The 25,402-nt window shown below is 49.7% G+C and overlaps 1 protein-coding gene across 1 annotated transcript in view; it reads right to left on the reverse strand.

The window, feature by feature from the left end:
* Nucleotides 1-25,402, reverse strand: part of LOC142245330 (multidrug resistance-associated protein 1-like) — a 261,385-nt gene that overhangs the window by 136,127 nt on the left and 99,856 nt on the right. The window contains exons 9-12 of the mRNA XM_075317960.1: nt 13,086-13,263; nt 8,689-8,850; nt 1,476-1,568; nt 1,106-1,309 (exon numbers count right to left, since the gene is read on the reverse strand). Coding sequence (XP_075174075.1) covers nt 1,106-1,309; nt 1,476-1,568; nt 8,689-8,850; nt 13,086-13,263 — 637 coding nt within the window. The remainder of the gene's footprint in view (nt 1-1,105; nt 1,310-1,475; nt 1,569-8,688; nt 8,851-13,085; nt 13,264-25,402) is intronic.

The raw sequence follows: 25,402 nt of genomic DNA on the forward strand, positions 1-25,402 counted from the left end.
GAGATTTCTATAAAGCCCATCCACTTTGCATTCACTGCGTCAAAAAGGCAGAGTCTTACTTTTCTAGCAGTGTCAAAAACTCAACAAAAGCGCATTGTAGACACACAGCTTAAGGCTCTGCTGTAATACAACCCTAGCTGCCTGAGAGATGGAGGCTGAAGCTGAGAGGATCCTGCAGATGTGTCAGTTATAAATCACACACAGCTCTGCAGTGAGATCAGGAGAGCAGAGAGCGACCATCACACATCACACTGATAACTATCCCTTCTATTTAATAGTATCCCTGTAGGCAGATTAGAGAGATAACTGTTAAGATCTCTGGATCGGCCACTAAAGTTACATACAAGAAACACATAGATTTCTGTGGAATAAGACAACGGATCACAGATATCAAGGTGTCATTTTATTTAGCTTTCTGTGACCTACGTGCCCATATGAGGGTTGATCCTACCGATAGTCCCTTTAATTTCTGTGAAACAGCTGAATGATTATTACAGTTCCCAAATGTGGGGGCGGGGGAGAGGGGGCAGGAGCGGGAGAGGAGAAGGGGAGGGGGGGGGAAGGGCGGGAGAGGAGAGGGGAGGGCGAGAGCCCGGTGGTGATTATTCGAGGGTCTCGTTTGATGTCACAACTTCACATGATCCCCGGGAACGCTGGAACCGCACTGGCGCAAGAGGACAGTACAAGCTCTTATTTTAATGGAGGTAAACATTGGGAATGAAAAAAGGCTGTCCTAGTAGTGGACAACCCCCTTTAACTATTTTGTACAGTATGCTTTTAAAAGGCATGTAGAAAAAAAACAAACAATAATTTCCTAAAACAGTTCCTCAAATTTCTGATATTTTCATAAATAAGTGTGAATCATGTCAATACTACATCATAATTGGAGGTTTTTGCTAATCTTATTACACCTACTACATATTGGGATAGGATCGTGGAGGCGGGAATAGCCCTTTAAGTTCATCTTCTCAGGATATAGGTTGCATGAACTATGGGAAAAATGTTTTCCAAGTTTCGGTTTCAACGCAAAATATAGAAACAGGAATATAAAAGGATATAAAAAGTAAAAAAACACAATCTGACTCGTTATTAAACAGAATCTTACCAGGAAGGGTGCACAGACCCAGGTGAACGTCCCCACAGCAGATAAGTACGCAGATTTCTTCAGCACTTTCAGCTCCTCTTGCCTAATTCCCAGCACCTTTTCCTTAAAGGCCAGTTCCCAGGCGTACAGCTTCAGTACTTTGATGCCATTTAGGATTTCATTCATTAGCTTAATTCTGTTGTCTTTGCACTTCATCTGGATCACCTAGAGACAACAAAGAGGGAGTAGTAGTAATTCTCATCACAACCACTAGAGGGAGGCAAAGCTAATAAAGAAGAGGTCAGTGGTGGAGACAAGTCGCTGGATTCCTGCAGTAATCAGATTAAAAAACGCTCAAATCAGAATGCAATTATTGAAAACAGACACTTACCTGATACTTCTTTGTCTTCACTGCAATTACAGCATTTACAGGCACTAGAAGAATCATGACAGCGACGCCAGCGAGAACAGAGGGGCCAAGGTTCTAAAAAAATATTACAATGTAGATTTAAATAAAATATAAATATCATACATACATATACATACACATTATATATATATATATAATAAACACACACAATATATAAAAATTCTATTTTCCCTGCATCTTACATAATTTAAGTCCATCTGATGGATTCTCTAAGACAATTTTCTATTTATTTTTTTATGTATTTGAGGCTAAAAAACATTGTTAGCATTAGGTTTCATTAAAAATGCTGCAGTTTTGCTTTTACTTTCCCTGCACTTTCAAATTTGATGTAGCGTATTGTAATAAATAGGCTCAGAAAAAGACAGACAAGTTACAAACGCCCTTGTCAGGCCATTCTAATGAGCTCACTGAAGGATTCTAAGTTAGCTCATTCTGTAGCTAGCAACGAAGGGAATTTTGTTTACTTACCGTAAATTCCTTTTCTTCTAGCTCCAATTGGGAGACCCAGACAATTGGGTGTATAGGCTATGCCTCCGGAGGCCGCACAAAGTATTACACTAAAAGTGTAAAGCCCCTCCCCTTCTGCCTATACACCCCCCGTGCTCCCACGGGCTCCTCAGTTTTGGTGCAAAAGCAAGAAGGAGGGAAAAAATTATAAACTGGTTTAAAGTAAATTCAATCCGAAGGAATATCGGAGAACTGAAACCATTCAACATGAAGAACATGTGTACACAAAAAAACCGGGGCGGGGGTGCTGGGTCTCCCAATTGGAGCTAGAAGAAAAGGAATTTACGGTAAGTAAACAAAATTCCCTTCTTCTTTGTCGCTCTATTGGGAGACCCAGACAATTGGGACGTCCAAAAGCAGTCCCTGGGTGGGTAAATAATACCTCATAATAGAGCCGGAACGGCTCCGTCCTACAGGTGGGCAACCGCCGCCTGAAGGACTCGCCTACCTAGGCTGGCATCTGCCGAAGCATAGGTATGCACCTGATAGTGTTTCGTGAAAGTGTGCAGGCTCGACCAGGTAGCCGCCTGACACACCTGCTGAGCCGTAGCCTGGTGCCTCAAAGCCCAGGACGCACCCACGGCTCTGGTAGAATGGGCCTTCAGCCCTGAGGGAACCGGAAGCCCAGCAGAACGGTAAGCTTCGAGAATTGGTTCCTTGATCCACCGAGCCAGGGTTGATTTGGAAGCCTGTGACCCTTTACGCTGGCCAGCGACAAGGACAAAGAGTGCCTCCGAGCGGCGCAGGGGCGCCGTACGAGAAATGTAGAGTCTGAGTGCTCTCACCAGATCTAACAAGTGCAAATCCTTTTCACATTGGTGAACTGGATGAGGACAAAAAGAGGGTAAGGAGATATCCTGATTGAGATGAAAGGGGGATACCACCTTAGGGAGAAATTCCGGAACCGGACGCAGAACCACCTTGTCCTGGTGAAACACCAGGAAGGGGGCTTTGCATGACAGAGCTGCCAGCTCAGACACTCTCCGAAGTGAAGTGACTGCTACTAGGAAAACCACTTTCTGCGAAAGGCGTGCGAGAGAAATATCCCTCATTGGCTCGAACGGTGGTTTCTGAAGAACCATCAGCACCCTGTTCAGATCCCAGGGTTCCAACGGACGTTTGTAAGGAGGAACGATGTGACAAACCCCCTGCAGGAACGTGCGTACCTGTGGAAGTCTGGCCAGGCGCTTCTGAAAAAACACAGAGCGCAGAGACTTGTCCCTTAAGGGAGCCGAGTGACAAACCCTTTTCCAATCCGGACTGAAGAAAGGACAGGAAAGTGGGCAAGGCAAATGGCCAGGGAGAAAAACCCCGAGCAGAGCACCACGACAGGAAAATTTTCCACGTCCTGTGGTAAATCTTGGCGGACGTTGGTTTCCTAGCCTGTCTCATAGTGGCAATGACCTCCTGGGATAATCCTGAAGACGCTAAGATCCAGGACTCAATGGCCACACAGTCAGGTTGAGGGCCGCAGAATTCAGATGGAAAAACGGCCCTTGAGACAGCAAGTCTGGTCGGTCTGGTAGTGCCCACGGTTGGCCGACCGTGAGATGCCACAGATCCGGGTACCCCGACCTCCTCGGCCAGTCTGGGGCGACGAGGATGGCGCGGCGGCATTCGGCCCTGATCTTGCGTAACACTCTGGGCAACAGTGCCAGCGGAGGAAACACATAAGGGAGTTGAAACTGCGACCAATCTTGAACTAAGGCGTCTGCCGCCAGAGCTCTGATCGTGAGAACGTGCCATGAATGCCGTGACCTTGTTGTTGTGCCGGGACGCCATTAGGTCGACGTCCGGCATCCCCCAGCGGCAACAGATCTCCTGAAACACGTCCGGGTGAAGGGACCATTCCCCTGCGTCCATGCCCTGGCGACTGAGAAAGTCTGCTTCCCAGTTTTCCACGCCTGGGATGTGAACTGCGGAGATGGTGGAGGCCGTGGCTTCCACCCACATCAAAATCCGCCGGACTTCCTGAAAGGCTTGCCGACTGAGTGTCCCTCCTTGGTGGTTGATGTAAGCCACCGCGGTGGAGTTGTCCGACTGAATTCGGATCTGCTTGCCTTCCAGCCACTGCTGGAACGCTTTCAGGGCAAGATACACTGCCCTGATCTCCAGAACATTGATCTGAAGTGAGGACTCTTGCTGGGTCCACGCACCCCGAGCCCTGTGGTGGAGAAAGACTGCTCCCCACCCTGACAGACTCGCGTCCGTCGTGACCACCGCCCAGGGTGGGGGTAGGAAGGATTTCCCCTTCGATAATGAAGTGGGAAGAAGCCACCACCGAAGGGAAGCTTTGGTTGCCTGAGAGAGGGAGACATTCCTGTCGAGGGACGTCGGCTTTCTGTCCCATTTGCGTAGGATGTCCCATTGAAGAGGACGCAGGTGAAACTGCACGAAAGGGACTGCCTCCATTGCTGCCACCATCTTCCCCAGGAAGTGCATGAGGCGCCTCAAGGGGTGTGACTGACCTTGAAGGAGAGATTGCACCCCCGTCTGTAGTGAACGCTGCTTGTTCAGCGGAAGCTTCACTATCGCTGAGAGGGTATGAAACTCCATGCCAAGATATGTCAGCGATTGGGCCGGTGACAGATTTGACTTTGGAAAATTGATGATCCACCCGAAACTCTGGAGAGTCTCCAGAGTAGCGGTGAGGCTGTGCTGGCATGTCTCTTGAGAGGGAGCCTTGACCAGCAGATCGTCTAAGTAAGGGATCACCGAGTGACCCTGAGAGTGGAGGAACGCAACTACTGCAGCCATGACCTTGGTGAAAACCCGTGGGGCTGTCGCCAGGCCGAACGGCAGTGCCACGAACTGAAGATGTTCGTCTCCTATGGCGAAGCGCAGGAAGCGCTGATGCTCTGGAGCAATCGGTACGTGGAGATAAGCATCTTTGATATCGATCGATGCAAGGAAATCTCCTTGGGACATTGAGGCGATGACGGAGCGGAGGGATTCCATCCGGAACCGCCTGGTCTTTACGTGTTTGTTGAGCAGTTTTAGGTCCAGGACAGGACGGAAAGACCCGTCCTTCTTTGGAACCACAAACAGGTTGGAGTAAAAACCGTGACCCTGTTGCTGAAGAGGAACAGGGACCACCACTCCTTCTGCCTTCAGAGTGCCCAGCGCCTGCAGAAGAAAATCGGCTCGCTCGGGAGGCGGAGATGTTCTGAAAAATCGAGTCGGAGGACGAGAGCTGAACTCTATCCTGTTGCGTGACTTAGACCGCCATAGATCGGAGTTCCTCTGATCCTTCTGAGGCCTTTTGGACGAGGAGAATTGGGACCTGCCCGTACCCCGAAAGGACCGAAACCTCGACTGTCCCATCCTCTGTTGGGGTAATTTTGGTTTGGCCTGGGGTAAGGATGTTTCCTTTCCCTTGGATTGTTTGATGATTTCATCCAGCCTCACACCAAACAAACGGTCGCCATAAAATGGCAAACCGGTTAAGCACTTTTTGGAAGCCGAATCTGCCTTCCATTCCCGTAGCCACAAGGCCCTGCGGATTGCCACCGAATTGTCGGCTGCAACCGCCGTACGGCTCGCAGAGTCCAGGACAGCATTAATAGCGTAGGACGCAATGCCGACGTTTGAGAAGTTATGGACGCCACTTGCGGCGCAGACGTACGTGTGAGTGCGTCAATTTGCGCTTGACCCGCTGAAATAGCTTGGAGTGCCCATACGGCTGCGAATGCTGGAGCAAAAGACGCGCCGATAGCTTCATAGATGGATTTCAACCAGAGCTCCATCTGTCTGTCAGTGGCATCCTTGAGCGAAGCCCCATCTTCAACTGCAACTATGGATCTAGCCGCCAGTCTGGAGATTGGAGGATCCACCTTGGGACACTGAGTCCAGCCCTTTACCACGTCAGGGGGGAAGGGATAACGTGTATCCTTAAGGCGCTTGGAAAAACGCTTATCTGGACAAACTCTGTGTTTCTGGACTGCCTCTCTGAAGTCAGAGTGATCCAGAAACATACTCGTTGTACGCTTGGGGAACCTGAAACGGAATTTCTCCTGCTGAGAGGCTGACTCCTCCACTGGAGGAGCCGAGGGAGAAATATCCAACATTTGATTTATGGACGCGATAAGATCATTCACTATGGCGTCACCATCGGGAGTATCAAGGTTGAGAGCGGCCTCAGGATCAGAATCCTGATCAGCTACCCCCGCTTCATCATACAGAGAGTCCTCCCTCTGAGACCCTGAACAATGTGATGAGGTCGAGGGGATTTCCCAGCGAGCCGCTTAGGCGGTCTGGGGCTGCGGTCCGTGTCAGAGACCTCACCCTGGGATCTATGAGACACCCCGGGGGAACATTGTTGTTCCAACTGAGGGGAACCAGGGGGCAATGATTCCACAGTGGCCATGGTCTGAGATACCGGTCTGGACTGCAAGGCTTCTAGAATCTTAGCCATAGTCTCAGAAAGTCTGTCAGTAAAAACTGTAAACTCCGTCCCTGTCACCTGGACAGTGTTAGCAGGTGGTTCCCCCTGGGCCCCCCTTAGCAGAGGCTCCGGCTGAGTAAGTGCCACAGGGGCCGAGCAGTGCACACAATGAGGGTCAGTGGAACCTGCCGGTGGCGAGGTCGTACATGCGGCGCAGGCAGCATAGTAAGCCTGTGTTTTGGCACCCCTGCTTCTTGTGGTCGCCATGCTGTTGTCTCCCCTGAGCAACACAATAGGGTATATAGCCAGAGCACCATACAGTGTAAAGTATAGCCTATAAACATATAATCTATAACTACACTTCTGCACAAGTGGGGCCAGCACCTCAGGTGCTGCTTACTGCCCGCTTAAAGCGGTTATGTGGCCACCAGAATCCCTGCCTGGGTCTCCCAGAGCTTGTCTCCCCTCTGCAGCGTCAGAGGAGCTGACAGGAATGGCTGCCGGCGTCCTGAGGAGAGGAGGGAGCCGTGGGCGTGACCCAGAAAGTGAGGAAACTGGTGCCCCACTGTGCACAGTGAGGGGGGTGGAGTATGCAAAGCATGCTCCAGCCCTCAGTGCTGCCGTCCTGTACAGCGTCCCGCCCTTCCCCTGACTGGCAGGCCTGGGGGCGGGAAGAAAAAGAGACTAGGCCGCAAAAGCCGGGAACTCGAGTTATAAGCGCGGCCGCCGTATAAGCGCGGTCGGCGCGGAAGTCCCCGGCGCACTAACAGTCCCAGCCGCGCCGCAGTGAAAACAATGGCAGCGGCGGTCAGCGCGGTAGTCCCCATACACTAACACACTCAGCGACGCTGCAGTGTGTAATGGCACAAACGCGGTCAGCGCCGCGGTCCCCGGTGCACTAGCACGCCCAGCAATGCTGGAGTGTTGCTGTGCGCGGTCCCCACGGGGACACAGAGTACCTCAAAGTAGCAGGGCCATGTCCCTGAACGATACTCGGCTCCTATCCAGCAGAGTCCTCAGGAGCTGTGGATGGAGCACGGTCTCAGTGCCTGGAGACCGATTAGGATCCCACTTCACCCAGAGCCCTAGGGGGGATGGGGAAGGAAAACAGCATGTGGGCTCCAGCCTCCGTACCCGCAATGGATACCTCAACCTTAACAACACCGCCGACAAGAGTGGGGTGAGAAGGGAGCATGCTGGGGGCCCTGTTAAGGGCCCTCTTTTCTTCCATCCGACATAGTCAGCAGCTGCTGCTGACAAGCTGTGGAGCTATGCGTGCATGTCTGCCTCCTTCGCACAAAGCAAAAAACTGAGGAGCCCGTGGGAGCACGGGGGGTGTATAGGCAGAAGGGGAGGGGCTTTACACTTTTAGTGTAATACTTTGTGCGGCCTCCGGAGGCATAGCCTATACACACAATTGTCTGGGTCTCCCAATGGAGCGGCAAAGAAAGACAGTGTAACAAAAGGTTATAAAAAAGAAAAAATGTGCAAAATTTTAAATATTGTCCCCAAAAGATGAAACAATCCCTCTAGTCATGGAGATCTGCATAGAGCATCCTGGCCGCAGACGGCCTTCCTCTCACTTTGCAGGGTTACACACATGGCTGGTAAGATAGCAAAGGTTTACACCAATACCTTGCCTTAGGCGTCTTTCACACGTCCGTGAAAATCACGCACATTTTTCATGGACGTGTCAAAAGGTGCGCATTACCTTCCGTGAACCGTGTTTATGGCACACGTGTGTTCTCCGTGTGTTATCCGTGATAACACACAGAGAACGGGAACTTTCTGCTCACCGGTCCCTGGCATTGCGGTCCGTGGTGCTGATCTTCGGTCTCCGGTCCTGCCGACTCCCCGCTGCTGCTTCCGGCCGCAGTGAAGTGAATATGCAAGGAGTATAATGAGCGGGGGTCGGAAGCAAGTGACAGCAGCGGCAGAGACAGGAGGGCTGGAGAAGGTAAGTTTTTTTCTTTTTCTCAGACAGGTTTGTTTTCTCCGGTGCGTGTCAAACAGAACACATCCGTGTGGTCCGTTTGACAACCGTGATGCCGGAGAAAAACGGACATGTCTACGTGTAGAGCACACGTATGCTCCAAATGGAAACACGGTCCATGGCAGAACACGCACGTGAGCGCAGACCCATTGGTTTTAATGGGTCTACATGTGCCAGTGTCTCCGGTACGTGAGGAAACGGATCAAACACGTACCAGAGACAAGGACATGTGAAGGAGGCCTTAGACAGTCATGTTCTACAAAAGGAAAAAAAAAAAAAAAAGTATTTACCTGCCACAGTAAATACAAGGCTAATATAACTTGAAGTGGAGCCGACCAAATCATGTTTATATAAGTGGCCAAATCCATGAACCTCTGAGCATCTACAGACATCAAGTTAACAATTTCGCCAATGGTAGATGTGCGACGTGCAGCATTACTGATAACCAGAGCCTAAAAGAGAAGGTTATGGGTCAGTCAATTCAACAGTGAAATATTATAGCTGAAAAGTCAGAAATTGAATATAACATCAATGAAATATAAAGTGCTAACATTTATAGTCAAAGACGTGTTCCACCACTAATGTGACCTCCTTTCTTTTGTCCTAACTCTTCCTGTCCTAACTTTCCTAATATACTTCTGCTATCTACTCTGCTCCTGTAGACCTATCTCTAACAGGCTTGTAAATACCTGTATTGTTGCTGTAGCTGTGATCCAGCCGATTGCAGACAAAAATCGGACCAACTGAGCAGGGCATGCAACCGGTGGGGACAGGGCTGCCTCTGAATGACAGCAGTCTGGACACAGATGCCCAGATCACTTTTTACTCTCCTCTCAACCCCCACCAGTGACTTGCCCTGCTCAGTTTGTACAATTCTGGTGTCCAGACTAGAAGGATCAAAGCTACAACAATAAAAAGCATATACCAGCCTGTTAGAGAAGTCTACAGGAGCAGAGTAGATTGTGGAAGTATATTAGGAAAATGTTAGTTAGGAAGAGTTAAGATAAAAGAAAGTGGGTCACATTAGTAGTGGAAAACCTCTAAGAGATTAGAGTTTTGTCTCTAATGACAGCCTATCCCTAGGCTACGCAATGTGTGATCGGTGAGTATAAGACACTGGGGCTGCACAGCTCCAGCAGGTTCTACTAACTAGTTAGATGGGGTCGGTATAAGGACAACTTTCTCAGTCCAAGTGTGATTGGACAAAACATCGCACTCGGAACAATGTTAGTCTATAGGCCGCTTTACACGCAACAACATTGTTAAAGAGGTCGTTGGGGTCACGGAATTCGTGACACACATCCGTTTTCGTTAGCGATGTCATTGCGTGTGATACATACGAGCGACCGCTGAAGATTAAAAATACTCACCATATCGTTGCTAGTTGACACTCTGTCCATTTCCCAAATATCGTTGCTGATGCAGGTACAATGTTGTTAGTCGTTCCTGCGGCAGCACACATCGCTATGTGTGACACCGCAGGAACGAGGAACCTCACCTTTCCTGCGGCCGCCAGCAATGAGGAAGGAAGGAGGTGGGCGGGATGTTTGTCCCGCTCATCTCCGCCCCTCCGCTTCTATTGGGCGGCCGCTTAGTGACAACGCTGTGACGCCAAACGTACCTCCCCCTTAGAAAGGAGGCAGTTCGCCGGTCACAGCGACGTCGCTAGGCAGGTAAGTACGTGTGACGGGTCCGAGCGATGTTGTGCGCCACGGGCAGCAATTTGCCTTATGAGGCCGTGCACATGTCTGATTTTTGTTAGTGTCTCCTAGAAACAAACAATTTGCTGCATGTTCGAGTGATCAGATTATCAGATTGCATTTAGCCATGCAAGTCAATAAGTCCATAAGGAAATTATATATATTATATATAATATATATATATATATATATATATATAAATATATAATATATAATATATATATATATATATAATATATAATATATATATATATATATATATATATATATATATATATATATATATATATATATATATATATATATATATATATATATATATATATATATATATATATATATATATATATATCGGACTGCACTTGGAAGATGTATAAGTGCAGTCCGATTTCGGCAAAGTGGCACAATGGAGAAATGTTTTTTTTCTCCATCTCTCCTGATCCAAGACACACCATGCAGAGTCTGGTCAGTGTCGTTTGAATGACTGACTCTTTGATGAGAGAATCTATGGCTGTCAACACCTGCCCTCCAGACGGTTTCATCCCTAAGGTCAGAATCACACTTGCTAGTGTCTTGCGTGTAACTCGCGCGAGTCTCTCATGGTAGAACCCGGCATGGCAGCACAATCCCCTGACAGGAGCGGGTCGGTTGCATGTATCTCTATGCAGCTCAGACGCTCCTGTATGCATAGTGTGCGGCCATGTCGGGTTCTACCATGAGAGACTCGCGCGAGTTACACGCGAGGCAATAGCAAGTGTGATTCTGGCCTAAGACAGGCCATGAGTAAAAAAAAACTGCCCAATATGGCCCAAATTTTTTTTTCGTTTTTTTTTCGTTTTGCCTTTTTTCAACTCTAAAGTCTAGATTTTTTTTTTGTTTTACCAATTTGGGGTACACAATATACTGAGTAACTTATTTTTTTTCTTCTTCTTTTCCCTCTCTGGGTGGGGTTGAATGGAACAAAAAAAACACAAACAACCATAAAACTAAAATTTATTCAGCCACCTTTTATGCATAATAATATAATGTCTTACCCCCTTTTGTGTTGTTACCCCTTCCATAAAAAAAAAACAAGAAAAAAAAAAAACTCAATAAAACAAACAAGGTTTAAAAGTAAATAAAATTTCCCTACATTTTTTGTGATTTGTTTTTGCCATTTGATTTAGTGACAGATACACCAATATCGTAGTTAGCCACCAATGCTGAAATCTCTTTACGAAAAAGCCACCTGCTCCGGAAACCGCTTAGATGTTGCGGTTTTTATTGTTGATGGCATCTATGGGGGTAAAACCGTCAGAATTAACAACCTCTCTAATCTCAGCAATTCGAGCAGGAGTTGGTCGTACAATACAGATGGCGCCCACAAGCGACAGGGTAAGCACAGCTCCTGTACCATTACGGCAAACTGAACAGAACCTATGGACAAGCCAGCAAGGAGTAAAGGCTTCCAGGAGTGGCTCTGGTGAGCGGTCAATTATCTAAATGGTCACTAAGTAAAAACTACAAGCCATAGTGTACCCCATCACAAATCAGCCGTTTGCCAGTAGACAGTTATCTCTGATAAGAGCACCTCTTCATATACTGAAAAATCCCTTAAAGGGATAATCCACAGCCTAAACATGTTGGCTAGAGGGTTTCAGAGAGTGGTCAGATTGAGGGTCAGCACACATGGCGAGAAAAACGGTGCGAGTGGAATGCGATGGGAAAAAAAAAAAAAATTGCATACCACTCAGACCAATGTTACTCTATGAGGCAGCACCCATGAGCACCCTAATCGGACCGAGAAAACAGTTGCAGCATGCTGCAGGTGCAATGCGAGCTGGTTTCTCTTTCACCCATTCAAGTCTATGGGGTGAGAGACACATCGCATTGCACTCACATTACACCAGTGTAACGCGAGAGCAGTGCGATTCTCACATCAGCTGGCAACGGAGGAGATGGAGGGATTTATCTCCCTCCCCTCCGCAACTGTGGTCTGATAGCATGATCGGACCACAGTCACGTGACACTTGGCAGCGTGAGCAGAGTGTCATGAGAGGAGTCGCTCAAATCCCCGTGTGGCCTCAGCCTAAGTCTATGATACAGACAACAATAGCTGCCATCTTCAGTGCCATAGGTTTAACAGAAATTCAGGGTCATTGACCTGCTGTGTCGGCTGTGGTTTTGCATCCAGGGGTGTTTGGCTGGAACACCCCTTCAACTGGGCAGATTATAAGGCTAGTTTCACACTTGCGTTCAGCGCATTCCGTCACTATGGAGAATAGCGCAGTCCGTTAACGCACTGCGCTATTCTCCATAGACTTGTATGGACGACGCACTCTAACGCAAGTGTCTGCGTTGCATCCGCTGGACGACACAGCGTCGTTATTTTGACGCTGCGTCGGGCGGATGGAACGCAGCATGTAACGTTTTTCTGCGCTTGGCGGTGTGTCAAAAAAACGCAACCTGCAGGAATCCGTTAGGCGTCCGTTATTTTTATAATGGACGCCTGTGGTGGCGGATTCCGTTAGAATGCGTCATTTGACGGATTCCGTTAATGCAGCTGTCTTTACACAACTGCACATGCCCAGATGTGTAAAGTCAAGGAAAACAAAAATACAACAGATTGCGTTATTTTGTACGATCTGTAGCATGCGTTGCCACTATATGCAACGCATCCGTTGCATGCGTCACACAACGCAATGCTACGGATCCCGTCCAACGGAAGTGTGAAACTAGCCTAAGCCGTCCTAAGACTTATAAAGCAGTCTATTGCCTCTTGGCAGATTCTAAGAAACCACAGACAGCGCCGCCACCTATGATAGGAATGCTCCCATGGCTAAATGCAAATCTATAAAACTGCACATAAAGAGAAGGTTAAAAGTCTCAGACATCTGTACCCAAACTGTGTGCACAGAAAATCCTGCCATCTCCGTAGAAATTTAAAAAAAAAAATATAAAAAAATAAAAAAAAATTGGCACATATATTAGGAGCCATGCGAACATACTTTGCGATAGACAACACCAATTATGGCTGTTTTCAGTCTCATTCCCGTAACAAAGCAGATGTGAAAATACTTGTGTAAGATGAGGGTCTGAACACAAGTGCAGATGAACAGCAGCGCCGTGTACAAGTATCCCTGCCAATTCGGGGCATCTTTATCACCCACAAACTGAATAAGCAACCTGGAAAAAATAAATAAATAAATAAAATAAATAAATATGAACAAACAAAAACCATTATAAATCTATTGTCTACAGCTAAAACAGCACTGAACATTTTAAGATATAGAACCACACATTCCACATCTTGCACTTACATAATCAGGATAGCATCCTATATAGTCAATCCACTTATATCCTCAGAAAGAATATACATAATGCCAATAATCCTCATAAAATATATTCACTTTATTGGATCACAATTAAAAACACACACAGACAGTAGGCACAGCAGGGCAGAGAAAACTGCAAATATAACTCCCACGTATTGGGGGGAGGGTGGGCAGAGACTCATAAATCCCTCATGGGGCATAAATAGTGGATATCAAAAAGTTACATAGCTCTCCGTGGCAATTACAGCACATACATATGTGGACAATTTACCTAATATAATTTTAAAGTGGTACTTTACTTATAAGGTCCTAGAATTGGTCGCCTAATTAGGTTATTTGTTCCCCTGCCGGGTAAGACCCTATTGCGCTTTTTGCCCCACAGTGTTATCTCCTTAATTTTACATTGGTTACAGCCTGTAAACCCTAAGTGATCTCAAGGCTACACAGCGCCGGGTGAGAGTAAGGGGAACAGAGAGAAGGAATGGCGGGGTTGTAATGGGAGATTATGTGTTTATATAAGCAGTATTGCTGCCTGTGGGCAGTTTATTAATTAACGTGGACAACACTTGGCGTTCCTAACTTCTTTTTATAGCAGTTAATGATCCATGCTACTGATCCAAAGCCTTTATTTCTTCCCATGGACCTGAATTAGGCCAACTGTGGCAGCCACTAGTAGGTACTTAAAAGGTCTATATACTGGGTTATTAAAGGCAATGTATATAAGGAATAATCAAATATGAATGTCATTGTGTTTTATGCCGCAATTATCGAAACCATAAAGTAAGAAAGTCACAAAAAGTTAATGGACCCTAAGAGCGAACTGGAAGCTTCCTCTAGAGGTGAAGGTAGGCGCTCAAAATGTGTCAGATTATCTGTCGCAAGCTGCATGCAACGACTTCAATGCAAGTCACTCCGATTCAACATATCTGCGATTAGGCAAACTATTTTTTTATACCGCAAAATCAGTTTTAAATCAGCAAGTCAAAGACAAAATAGCACAGAGGTTTTTGTTAGTACAACCTGCCTGAGAACATTGTTTAACCCCAGCCTAAGGCTACGCTGAGAAATTAATCCGCACACAATTTATCATTAGAAAAAAATAAATAAATAATTGAGAGTGATTAAGAGATATATAGCTATAATATTTTAGATTATATCTCTCATAATATATATAAATATCTATATCTATCTTAGATATAGATAGATAGCTATATAATATATATATATATATCGGATTAAATTTCTAACTACATATATTTCTTAAGGTGTTATTGATCTGAATTTCTCACCAGATGTCAGTAAAAACCCATCCAATCTACACGGGCAGAGAAAACAAACGATCATGTCCATAAATTAAGTTAATGTGTAATGAGAAATGACAAAGGGTAAAGTATTGAAGGTGCAAAAAGCCATAGAAAGTCATGTCACCAGCTGAAATCAGTTAGTAATTGGGAGGAATTCCAGCCACTTAAGGGGGCTTTACACGCTGCGACATCGCTAGCTTTGTCACTCGTGAAAGCACCCGCCCCCGTCGTTTGTACGTCACGGGCAAATCGCTGCTTGTGGCGGACAAACTCGCTAGTACGTGTCACACGTACTTACCTTCCTAACGACGTCGCTGTGGCCAGCAAACAGCCTCTTTTCTAAGAGTTGCAGATGCTAGAGGTGGGGAAACAAAAGGCGCAATAGGGTCTTACCCGGTATAACGTGAGGTGATGAGAAAGAAATAGGTACACTCACCTGATGGGGTTGTGCCAGTCACAACTCCTTAAACCGCATGTGAGTGTCCGCGTGGTTTAAGCAGCGGCCCCGAAAAATCGTGGTAGGAATGTAATCAAGGGAAAACGGGTATATGCCGCGCTTAAAAACCACTGATGTAGAATAAATGTACAAATTTCTTTTTTATTTCAGCATTCCAACACGTTTCAGAGACAAGGACCGTCTCCTTTTTCCCTGAAGAAGGAGACGGTCCTTGTCTCTGAAACGCGTTGGAATGCTGAAATAAAAAAAAATTTTACATTTATTCTACATCAGTGGTTTTTAAGCGCGGCATATACCCGTTTTCCCTTGATTACATTTCTTTTCTAAGAGGGCGGTGCGTGCGACGTCACACGGCAGGCATCCAATAGAAGCGGAGTGGGGGGGGAGGGGAGAGCAGCCACAGGAAAGTCACGCCTGGTGTCACACATAGCGATGTGTGCTGCCTCAGGAACGAGGAACAACCTGCGTCCCAAACGAGCAACGATATTTTGAAAATGAATGTTGTGTCAACAACCAACGATTTAGTGAATATTTTTGATAGTTAGCGGTCGCTCGTACGTGTCACACGCAAAGACGTCGCTAACGAGGCCGGATGTGCGTCACGAATTCCATGACCCCATGATGTTAGCGATGTCGTTGTATGTAAAGCGGCCTTTAGTGAAAAAAAAGAGAATTTTGTTTACTTACCGTAAATTCTTTTTCTTATAGTTCCGACATGGGAGACCCAAACCATGGGTGTATAGCTTCTGCCTCCGGAGGACACACAAAGAACTACACTCAAACGTGTAGCTCCTCCCTCCCAGCATATACACCCCCTGGTAGCCAGTCCTAGCCAGTTTAGTGCAAAAGCTGAAGGAGGACATCCACCCACAAGTAGAGATAGAGCAAAACCCGGAACAACCGGAACCTCTGTCTACAACAGCCGGTGAAAACACACGGAACAAGAAAACTGCCAACAGGCAACAGGGAGGGTGCTGGGTCTCCCATGTCGGAACTATAAGAAAAAGAATTTACGGTAAGTAAACAAAATTCTCTTTTTCTTTATCGTTCCTTATGAGAGACCCAAACCATGGGACGTCTCAAAGCAGTCCATGGGTGGGAAATAAACACTGAGAAGTAGGCGAAACCTAACTTCACAAATGGGCGACAGCCGTCCGAAGGATGCGTCCGCCCAAGCTCGCATCTGCCGAAGCATGAGCATGCACTTGGTAGTGCTTCGAAAAAAAGTGCAGACTAGACCACGTGGCAGCCTGACAGACCTGCTGAGCCGTAGCCCAAGAGGCACCGACTGCTCTGGTCGAGTGCGCCTTAATCCCCAGCGGGGGAGGCATCTGAGAACATTGGTAGGCCTCGGATATGGCCGACCTATTCAATGAGCTAGGGTCGGTTGAGAAGCCGAGAGACCCTTGCGCTGACGTATGGTCAGCACACAAGAGAGGTGCACCGCCTAAGAAACAGCGGTGCGTGACACATCTCAAAGCGATGCACAGGGGCCGAACAAAGGGAAGACAAAGAAATGTCCTGGTTAAGGTGGAAAGGGGACACCACCTTAGGGGGAAGGCCCGGAGTTGGACGGAGAACCACCTTGTCTTGGGGAAAAAAACCAAAAAGGGTGACTCCGAAGAGAGCACAGTCAAATAAAAGACTCTCTTGAGATAAATTATGGCCACCAGAAAGACCACTTTCTGTGAAGGACTAAACAATGAAACCTCCCTAAGAGGCTCAAAGGGGGGTTCCTGTAAGGCCATGAGGACGCGAGTAAGGTCTCAGGGATCCAGAGACCGCCGGTAAGGCGGAATGATGTAAGATGCGCCCTGCATGAAGGAGCGCACCTGGGCCAGTCGGGCGATATGCCACTGGAACAATGCTGACAGAGCCGAGACCTGTCCCTTGAGGGAATGAGGGACAGACCTAGCTGCAGGCCGGACTGTAGAAAGGACAGGATGGTCGGCAAGGAAAAAACGGCCAAGGAGCATGGCCGGAAGAACGACACCAGGACAGGAAAATTCTCCAAGTCCTGAGGTAAATCCTGGCCGAGGAAGACTTCCGAGCCCGAGTCATAGTGAAGATGACCTCGGAAGGAATGCCTGAAGCCGTAAGGATTCAGGGCTCAAGAGCCACGCCGTCAATCTGAGAGCCGCAGAATTGTTGTGGAAAACGGACCCTCTGAGAGAACGTCTGGCCGGTCCGGGAGATGCCACAGCACCTCTACGAACAGACGGAGCAGGTCTGGAAACCAAGCTCGCCTGGGCCTGGGGCGATAAGTACGACCCGACGGCCCTCCATTTTGATCTTGCGCAGGACTCTGGGGAAGAGAGCTAGAGGGGAAACACGTAGGCCAGACGGAACTGGGACCAATCTGGAACCAGCGCGTGCCAAGGCCTGAGGATCGTGGGAGCGAGCCACGTAAACCGGGACCTTGTTGTTGTGCCGGGATGCCATAGATCCACTTCCGGAGTGCCCCGCCTGCTAAATTGACCAGAACACTGCCGGATGCAGGGCTCACCCGCCGCTGCCCACGGTTAGACGGCTGGGATAATCTGCCTCCCAGTTTTCTGCGCCTGGGATGTGGACTGCGGATATGGTGGACTCGGAGTCCTCCGTCCACTGAAGGATATGTTGAACTTCCAACATTGTTAGGCGGCTGCGAGTCCAAGGACTACAGCCCTGATTTCTAGCACATTGATCGAAAGGGCTGATTCGGACAGTGTCCAAGTGCCCTATGCTCGGTGGTGGAGAAACTGCTCCCTAGCCGGATAGACTGGCCCGTGGTCAGAATCACCCAGGACGGGGCCAGAAAGGAGCGTCCCTGGTACAGAGAGAGGGGCCGAAGCCACCACTTAAGGAGAGCTCCTGGTCTGTGGCGACAGAGCCACCAGTCTGTGCAAGGAAGAAATCCCTTGCCCCAACAGCGGAAAGAAGGGAATTTTGTTACTTACCGTAAATTCCTTTTCTTCTAGCTCCTATTGGGAGACCCAGACGATTGGGTGTATAGCTACTGCCTCCGGAGGCCACACAAAGCATTACACTAAAAAGTGTAAGGCCCCTCCCCTTCTGGCTATACACCCCCAGTGGGATCACTGGCTCACCAGTTTTAGTGCAAAAGCAAGAAGGAGGAAAGCCAATAACTGGTTTAAACAAATTCACTCCGAGTAACATCGGAGAACTGAAAAACCGTTCAACATGAGCAACATGTGTACCCGAAACAACCCAAAAATCCCGAAGGACAACAGGGCGGGTGCTGGGTCTCCCAATAGGAGCTAGAAGAAAAGGAATTTACGGTAAGTAACAAAATTCCCTTCTTCTTCGTCGCTCCATTGGGAGACCCAGACGATTGGGACGTCCAAAAGCTGTCCCTGGGTGGGTAAAGAAATACCTCATGTTAGAGCTGCGAAGACAGCCCTCCCCTACGGGGAGGCAACTGCCGCCTGCAGGACTCTTCTACCTAGGCTGGCGTCCGCCGAAGCATAGGTATGCACCTGATAATGTTTGGTGAAAGTGTGCAGACTCGACCAGGTAGCTGCCTGGCACACCTGTTGAGCCGTAGCCTGGTGACGTAATGCCCAGGAAGCACCCACGGCTCTGGTTGAATGGGCCTTCAGCCCTGATGGAACCGGAAGCCCAGCAGAACGGTAGGCTTCAAGAATTGGTTCCTTGATCCATCGAGCCAGGGCGGCCTTAGAAGCCTGCGACCCTTTGCGCTGACCAGTGACAAGGACAAAAAGTGCATCCGAACGGCGCAAGGGCGCCGTGCGGGAAATGTAGATTCTGAGTGCTCTCACCAGATCTAACAAATGTAAATCCTTCTCATACCGATGAACTGCATGAGGACAAAACGAAGGCAAGGAGATATCCTGATTAAGATGAAAAGAGGATACCACCTTCGGGAGAAACTCCTGAATGGGGCGCAGCACTACCTTGTCCTGGTGGAAGACCAGGAAGGGAGTCTTGGATGACAGCGCTGCCAGCTCAGACACTCTCCGAAGAGATGTGATCGCTACCAGAAAAGCCACGTTCTGGGATAGTCTAGAAAGTGAAACCTCCCTCAGAGGCTCGAAGGGCGGCTTCTGGAGGGCAACTAGTACCCTGTTCAGATCCCATGGATCTAACGGCCGCTTGCACGGGGGAACGATATGGCAAACCCCCTGTAGGAACGTGCGCACCATAGGAAGGCGTGCCAAACGCCTCTGAAAAAAGACGGATAGCGCCGATACCTGACCTTTAAGGGAGCCGAGCGCCAAACCTTTTTCTAACCCAGATAGCAGGAAAGAAAGAAAGGTAGGCAATGCAAATGGCCAGGGAAACACTCCCTGAGCAGAGCACCAGGATAAGAATATCCTCCACGTTCTGTGGTTCTTAGCGGACGTGGGCTTCCTAGCCTGTCTCATGGTGGCAACGACCCCGTGGAATAATCCTGAAGACGCTAGGATCCAGGACTCAATGGCCACACAGTCAGGTTCAGGGCCGCAGAATTCCGATGGAAAAACGGCCCTTGGGACAGTAAGTCTGGTCGGTCTGGTAGTGCCCACGGTTGGCCGACCGTGAGCTGCCACAGATCCGGATACCACGCCCTCCTCGGCCAGTCTGGGGCGACGAGTATGACGCGGCTGCAATCGGATCTGATCTTGCGTAGCACTCTGGGCAAGGGTGCCAGAGGTGGAAACACATAAGGGAGCCGGAACTGCGACCAATCTTGCGCTAGGGCGTCTGCCGCCAGCGCTCTTTGATCGCGAGACCGTGCCATGAAGGTTGGGACCTTGTTGTTGTGCCGGGACGCCATTAGGTCGACGTCCGGCCTTCCCCAGCGGCGACAGATTTCCTGAAACACGTCCGGGTGAAGGGACCATTCCCCTGCGTCCATGCCCTGGCGACTGAGGAAGTCTGCCTCCCAGTTTTCTACGCCGGGGATGTGAACTGCGGATATGGTGGAGGCCGTGGCATCCACCCACATCAGAATCCGCCGGACTTCCTGGAAGGCTTGCCGACTGCGTGTCCCCCCTTGGTGATTGATGTATGCCACCGCTGTGGAGTTGTCCGATTGAATTCGGATCTGCTTTCTTTCCAGCCACTGCTGGAAGGCTAGTAGGGCAAGATACACTGCTCTGATTACCAGAACATTGATCTGAAGGGTGGACTCCTGCTGAGTCCACGGACCCTGAGCCCTGTGGTGGAGAAAACCGCTCCCCACCCTGACAGACTCGCGTCTGTCGTGACCACCGCCCAAGACGGTGGTAGGAAGGATCTTCCCTGTGATAATGAGGTGGGAAGAAGCCACCATTGCAGAGAGTCCTTGCCGTCTGTGAAAGGGAGACTTTCCTGTACAGGGATGTTGACTTCCCGTCTCATTGGCGGAGAATGTCCCATTGAAGTGAACGCAGATGAAACTGCGCAAACGGAACCGCCTCCATTGCTGCCACTATCTTCCCGAGGAAGTGCATGAGGCGTCTTAAGAAGTGCGACTGACCTTGAAGGAGAGTCTGCACCCCAGTCTGTAGTGACCGCTGCTTGTCCAGCGGAAGCTTCACTACCGCTGAGAGGGTATGAAACTCCATGCCAAGATACGTTAGTGATTGGGTCGTGACAGGTTTGACTTTGAGAAGTTGATGATCCACCCGAACGTCTGGAGAGTCTCCAGCGCAACATTCAGGCTGAGTTGGCATGCCTCTTGAGAGGGCGCCTTGACAAGTAGATCGTCCAAGTAAGGGATCACAGAGTGTCCCTGTGAGTGCAAGACTGCTACCACTGCCGTCATGACCTTGGCGAACACCCGTGGGGCTGTCGCCAGCCCGAATGGCAGAGCTACGAACTGAAGCTGGTCGTTTCCTATCACGAAATGTAGAAAAACATTGGTGCTCTGTAGCAATCGGCACGTGGAGATAAGCATCTTAGATGTCTATTGATGCTAGGAAATTTCCTTGAGACATTGAGGCAATGACGGAGCGGAGGGTATCATCCGGAACCGCCTGGCCTCCACGTGCTTGTTGAGCAGTTTTAGGTCCAGAAGGGAACGGAAAGAGCCATCCTTGTTTGGCACCACAACCAGATTGGAGGAAAACTGTGTCTTGTTCCTGAAGAGGAACCGGGATTACCACTCCTTCTGCCTGCAGAAGAGCATCTGCTCGGTGGGGAGGTGGGGACGTTCTGAAGAATCGAGTCGGAGGACGAGAACAGAACTCTGTCCTGTGCACGTGGGCACACTGTCCCTCACCCACCGGTCTGTGACCTGTGGCAGCTAAATGTCGCCAAAGGCGAGCGAGTCTGCCATCAACCGCGGATGCGGAAAGATGAGAGAGCTGAGAGTCATGAGGAGACCGCCTTGGTAGCGGTTCCTCCGGCTGCCTTCCTTGGGCGTGATTGAGCCCGGCCGGCAGCTGAGCCCCTCTGAGGCTTTTCAGCCCTTTTGGACGAGGACAATTGGGACCTGCCCGAGCCTGGGAAGGACCGAAACCTCGGCTGTCCTTCCAGGACAGCATTAATAGGGTAAGTCGCAATGCAGACATTGCGAGGTTACGGACGCCCCTGCGGCACAGATGTACTTGTGCTCAAGACCAGCTGCGCAAGAACAGCTGAAAAGCTTAGGGTGCCCATACGGCTGTGAATGCCGGAGCAACCGACACGCCGATAGCCTCATAGACAGATTTCAACCAGAGTCCATCTGTCTGTCAATGGCATCTGTAAGTGAAGTCCCATCTCCACTGCAACTATGGCTCTAGCCGCAAGCCTGGAGATTGGAGAATCCACCTTTGGACCCTGGGTCCCGCGCTTGACCACGTCAGGGGGAAAGTGATAACGTGTATCCTTAATACGTTTGGAGAAAACGCTTATCTGGGAAGCGTGGTGTTCCTGGACTGCTTCTCTGCAGTCAGCGTGGCCAGAACAATACTCAATATACGTTTGAGCTTGAAATGGGACTTCTCCTGCTGTGAAGCTGACTCCTCCGCTGGGGGAGCTGAGGGAGAAAAGATCCAACATTCCATTAATGGACGCTATAGGATCATTCCTTATGGCGTCACCATCCGGTGTATCCGGAGTGAGAGCGGTGTCAGGATCAAAGTCCTGATGAGCTACGTCTGCCTCATCATACAGAGAGCCTCCTGGGACCCCCCCGGAGCACCGATTTTTAATCCAAGTGAGGGTGGCCAGGGAGCAATGATCCAGATTGCCCATGGCCTGTCCGGACTGCAAGTCTCTATCCCATTGCAACTCCGTCCCTGTCCTTGGACAGGGTTGAGAGGTGGTTCTTTTGGCCACGTCAAGTAGAGACCCCGGCTGACCAAGTGCTACAGGGGAGCATTGCACCCAATGGGGAGCAGTGCCGTGGAACAGTATCACATGCAGCAAAAACAGCATCGAAAGCCTGTGTTGCTTATATGCTGCTGCCGACTTATAGAGCCAAGAATGGCGACCGTACAGTGCAATGTATATCATACAAGCATAAAGTACAAATGAACACTGCAGCACATGCAATACAAGCAGCATAGAAAGCCTGCTTTTCTGCTGCTGTAGACTAGCCATCTAGGGGAATATAGCCCAGAATAGCGACCATACAGTGCAATGTATAGCATACAAGCATAAGTACAAATGAACACTGCAACACCTGCAATACAAGCAGCATAGAAAAAAACCTGTGCCTCAGCACCCTTGCTTTTCTGCTGCTGTAGTCTAGCCATTCTATGGCGAATATAGCCAAGACTAGTGACCGTACAGTGCAGTGTATAGCATACAAGCATAAATACACATGAACACTTCAGTACGTGCAATACAAGCAGCATAGAAAGCCTGTGCCTTAGCACCCATGCTTTCCTGCTGCTGATGTGTCGCCATCTAAGAGGGCATATAGCCCAAAATAGCGACCTATGCAGTGTACTTAAATACAAATAGACAAACTGCGGTATTTAGTGTCAGCACCCCAGGTGCCGCTTACCGCCCGCCTATAAGCGGGTGTGTGGTCGCCCTATTCCTGTTGGTTGCCCAGAGTCCGTTCTCTCAGCTCGGGCTGCAGGAATGGCTGCCGGCGTCCTTCTCCAGCTCGTGTGAGTAGGGGCGGGCCGTGGGCGTGCCCCAAGTCAGAGCGGGAAACCGGCGTCCCACAGTGTCTAGTGAGAGGGCTGGAGCATGTAAATAAGGCTCCAGCCCTCGGCGCTGCTGATTGTACAGCGTCTCTCCCCTACCCTGATTGACAGGGTGGGGGCGGGAACGAAGCTGAGCTAGGCCGCAAAAGCCGGGGACTGGATTTATAAGCGCCGCCGCCGTAAAAGCGCGGTCGGCGCTAAGTCCCCGGCGCACTACAAGTCCCAGCCGCGCCGCCGCTCCCGGAGCGTCCGGCGCGGTAGTTCCCAATAAATAAAGTCACTCAGCTAGGCTGCAGTGACTGTAACCCTTTACTGTCCCCGGCGCACTAGCACACCCAGCAAGTCTGGAGTGTGCTGTGCCTGTGTGTACGGGGACACAGAGTACCTGAATGGTGCAGGGCCTTGTCCCTGAACGGCACTCCCGCTCCACATCCAGCAGGTTCAATGGGTCTGTGGATGGAGCCCGGCCTCAGGGCTTTGGGGCCGGTAAGATCCCACTTCCTCAGAGCCCCTCAGGGGGATGGGGAAGGAAAACAGCATGTGGGCTCCAGCCGCCGTACCAGCAATAGGTACCTCAACCTTACAAACCACCAGTGGGGTGAGAAGGGAGCATGCTGGGGGCCCTATATGGGCCCTCTTTTCTTCCATCCGATATAGTCAGCAGCTACTGCTGACTAAACAGTGGAGCTACGCGTGGATGTCTGACCTCCTTCGCACAAAGCCGAAAACTGGTGAGCCAGTGATCCCACTGGGGGTGTATAGCCAGAAGGGGAGGGGCCTTACACTTTTTAGTGTAATGCTTTGTGTGGCCTCCGGAGGCAGTAGCTATACACCCAATCGTCTGGGTCTCCCAATGGAGCGACGAAGAAATGTCCAGCTGCAGGGGCCGCAGATGGAACTGGCAAGGGGAACCGCTTCTATTGACGCCATCATCTGACCCAGCACCTGCATGAGGTGCCTGATGGAATGACGGCGGAGCCTCAGCAGAGAGCGAACCGCCAGATGAAGAGACTGCTGTATGACTAAGGGCAGCTTCACAAGCGCCAGCAGAGTCTCGAATTGCATCCCTAGGTACGTAAGTTCCTGGGTCGGGGTCAGAGTGGACTTGCAAGCGTGGCGAGAGTGAGCGAGACACTCCGCTGACAGTCTGCACTGGATGAAGCCCTGACTAGAAGGGCGTCCAGGAAGGAATCACTACCAACCCCTGGAGGAGCAGCACCGCAATTGGTGAATACACAAAGGGCCGTGGCTAGCCCAAGGGGAGAGCCACGATTGGAAATGTTCCTCTCTGATTACAAAACGTAGCCAACGCTGGTGGGAAACTGCGAATGGCACATGCAGAGAGACATCTCTGATGTCGATGGATGCTAAGAAATCTCCTTGGGTCATTGACTGATCGCAGAGATTTCTGTAAAATTGCCGCACCTGAACATGCTGGTTGAGAAGCTTGAGATCCAGGTCAGAAGCACCGTCCTTTTCGGGGACTAGGAAGAGATTTGAGTAGAAATCTCAGAACCGTTCCCAGTCGGGAACCGGTACAATTACTCCATTGGCCTGCAAGAATGCCACGGCCTGTGAGAAGGCGGCTGCCTTGGAGCAGGGGGGAGTTGTCAGAAAAAAATCTGTTTTGTAGCCGTGGGAGAGGGTAACCCACACCCACTGATCGAAGACGTGTTGCAACCACACGTCGCCCAAGAGGGAGAGCCTGCCACCGACCAAGGACGTTACTGGCGTGGCCAGATAATCAAGAGGAGGCTGCCCTGGTGGCAGCAGCTCCTGCCGACTTAGGACACGGCTTCATGCGCCAGTTGGTTTACGGACCTTGGCTGAGATAGTGGACGAGGCCGAGGGCTTAGAGGACGACCAGTTAGAGGAAACGAAAGGAACGAAACCTCGACTGGTTCCTGCCCTGGAAGGTTTCCTGGGTTGTGGCATGGAAGTACTCTTCCTGCCAAAAGCTTCCTTAATAATTTCATCCAGTTGTTCACCGAATAGACTGGTCCCAGCAAAAGGGAGTCCAGCAAGGAACCTTTTAAGAAGCATCTGCCTTCCACTCTCGAAGCCACAGGAACCTGCGGATAGCGAGGGAAGTGGCCGAGGCCACCGCAGTGCGGTGACAGTCTCCAGCTATAGGATGAAAAGACTGAAGCCTGGAAG

Source organism: Anomaloglossus baeobatrachus, chromosome 7, assembly GCF_048569485.1.
Source record: "Anomaloglossus baeobatrachus isolate aAnoBae1 chromosome 7, aAnoBae1.hap1, whole genome shotgun sequence".
Taxonomy (NCBI): domain Eukaryota; kingdom Metazoa; phylum Chordata; class Amphibia; order Anura; family Aromobatidae; genus Anomaloglossus; species Anomaloglossus baeobatrachus.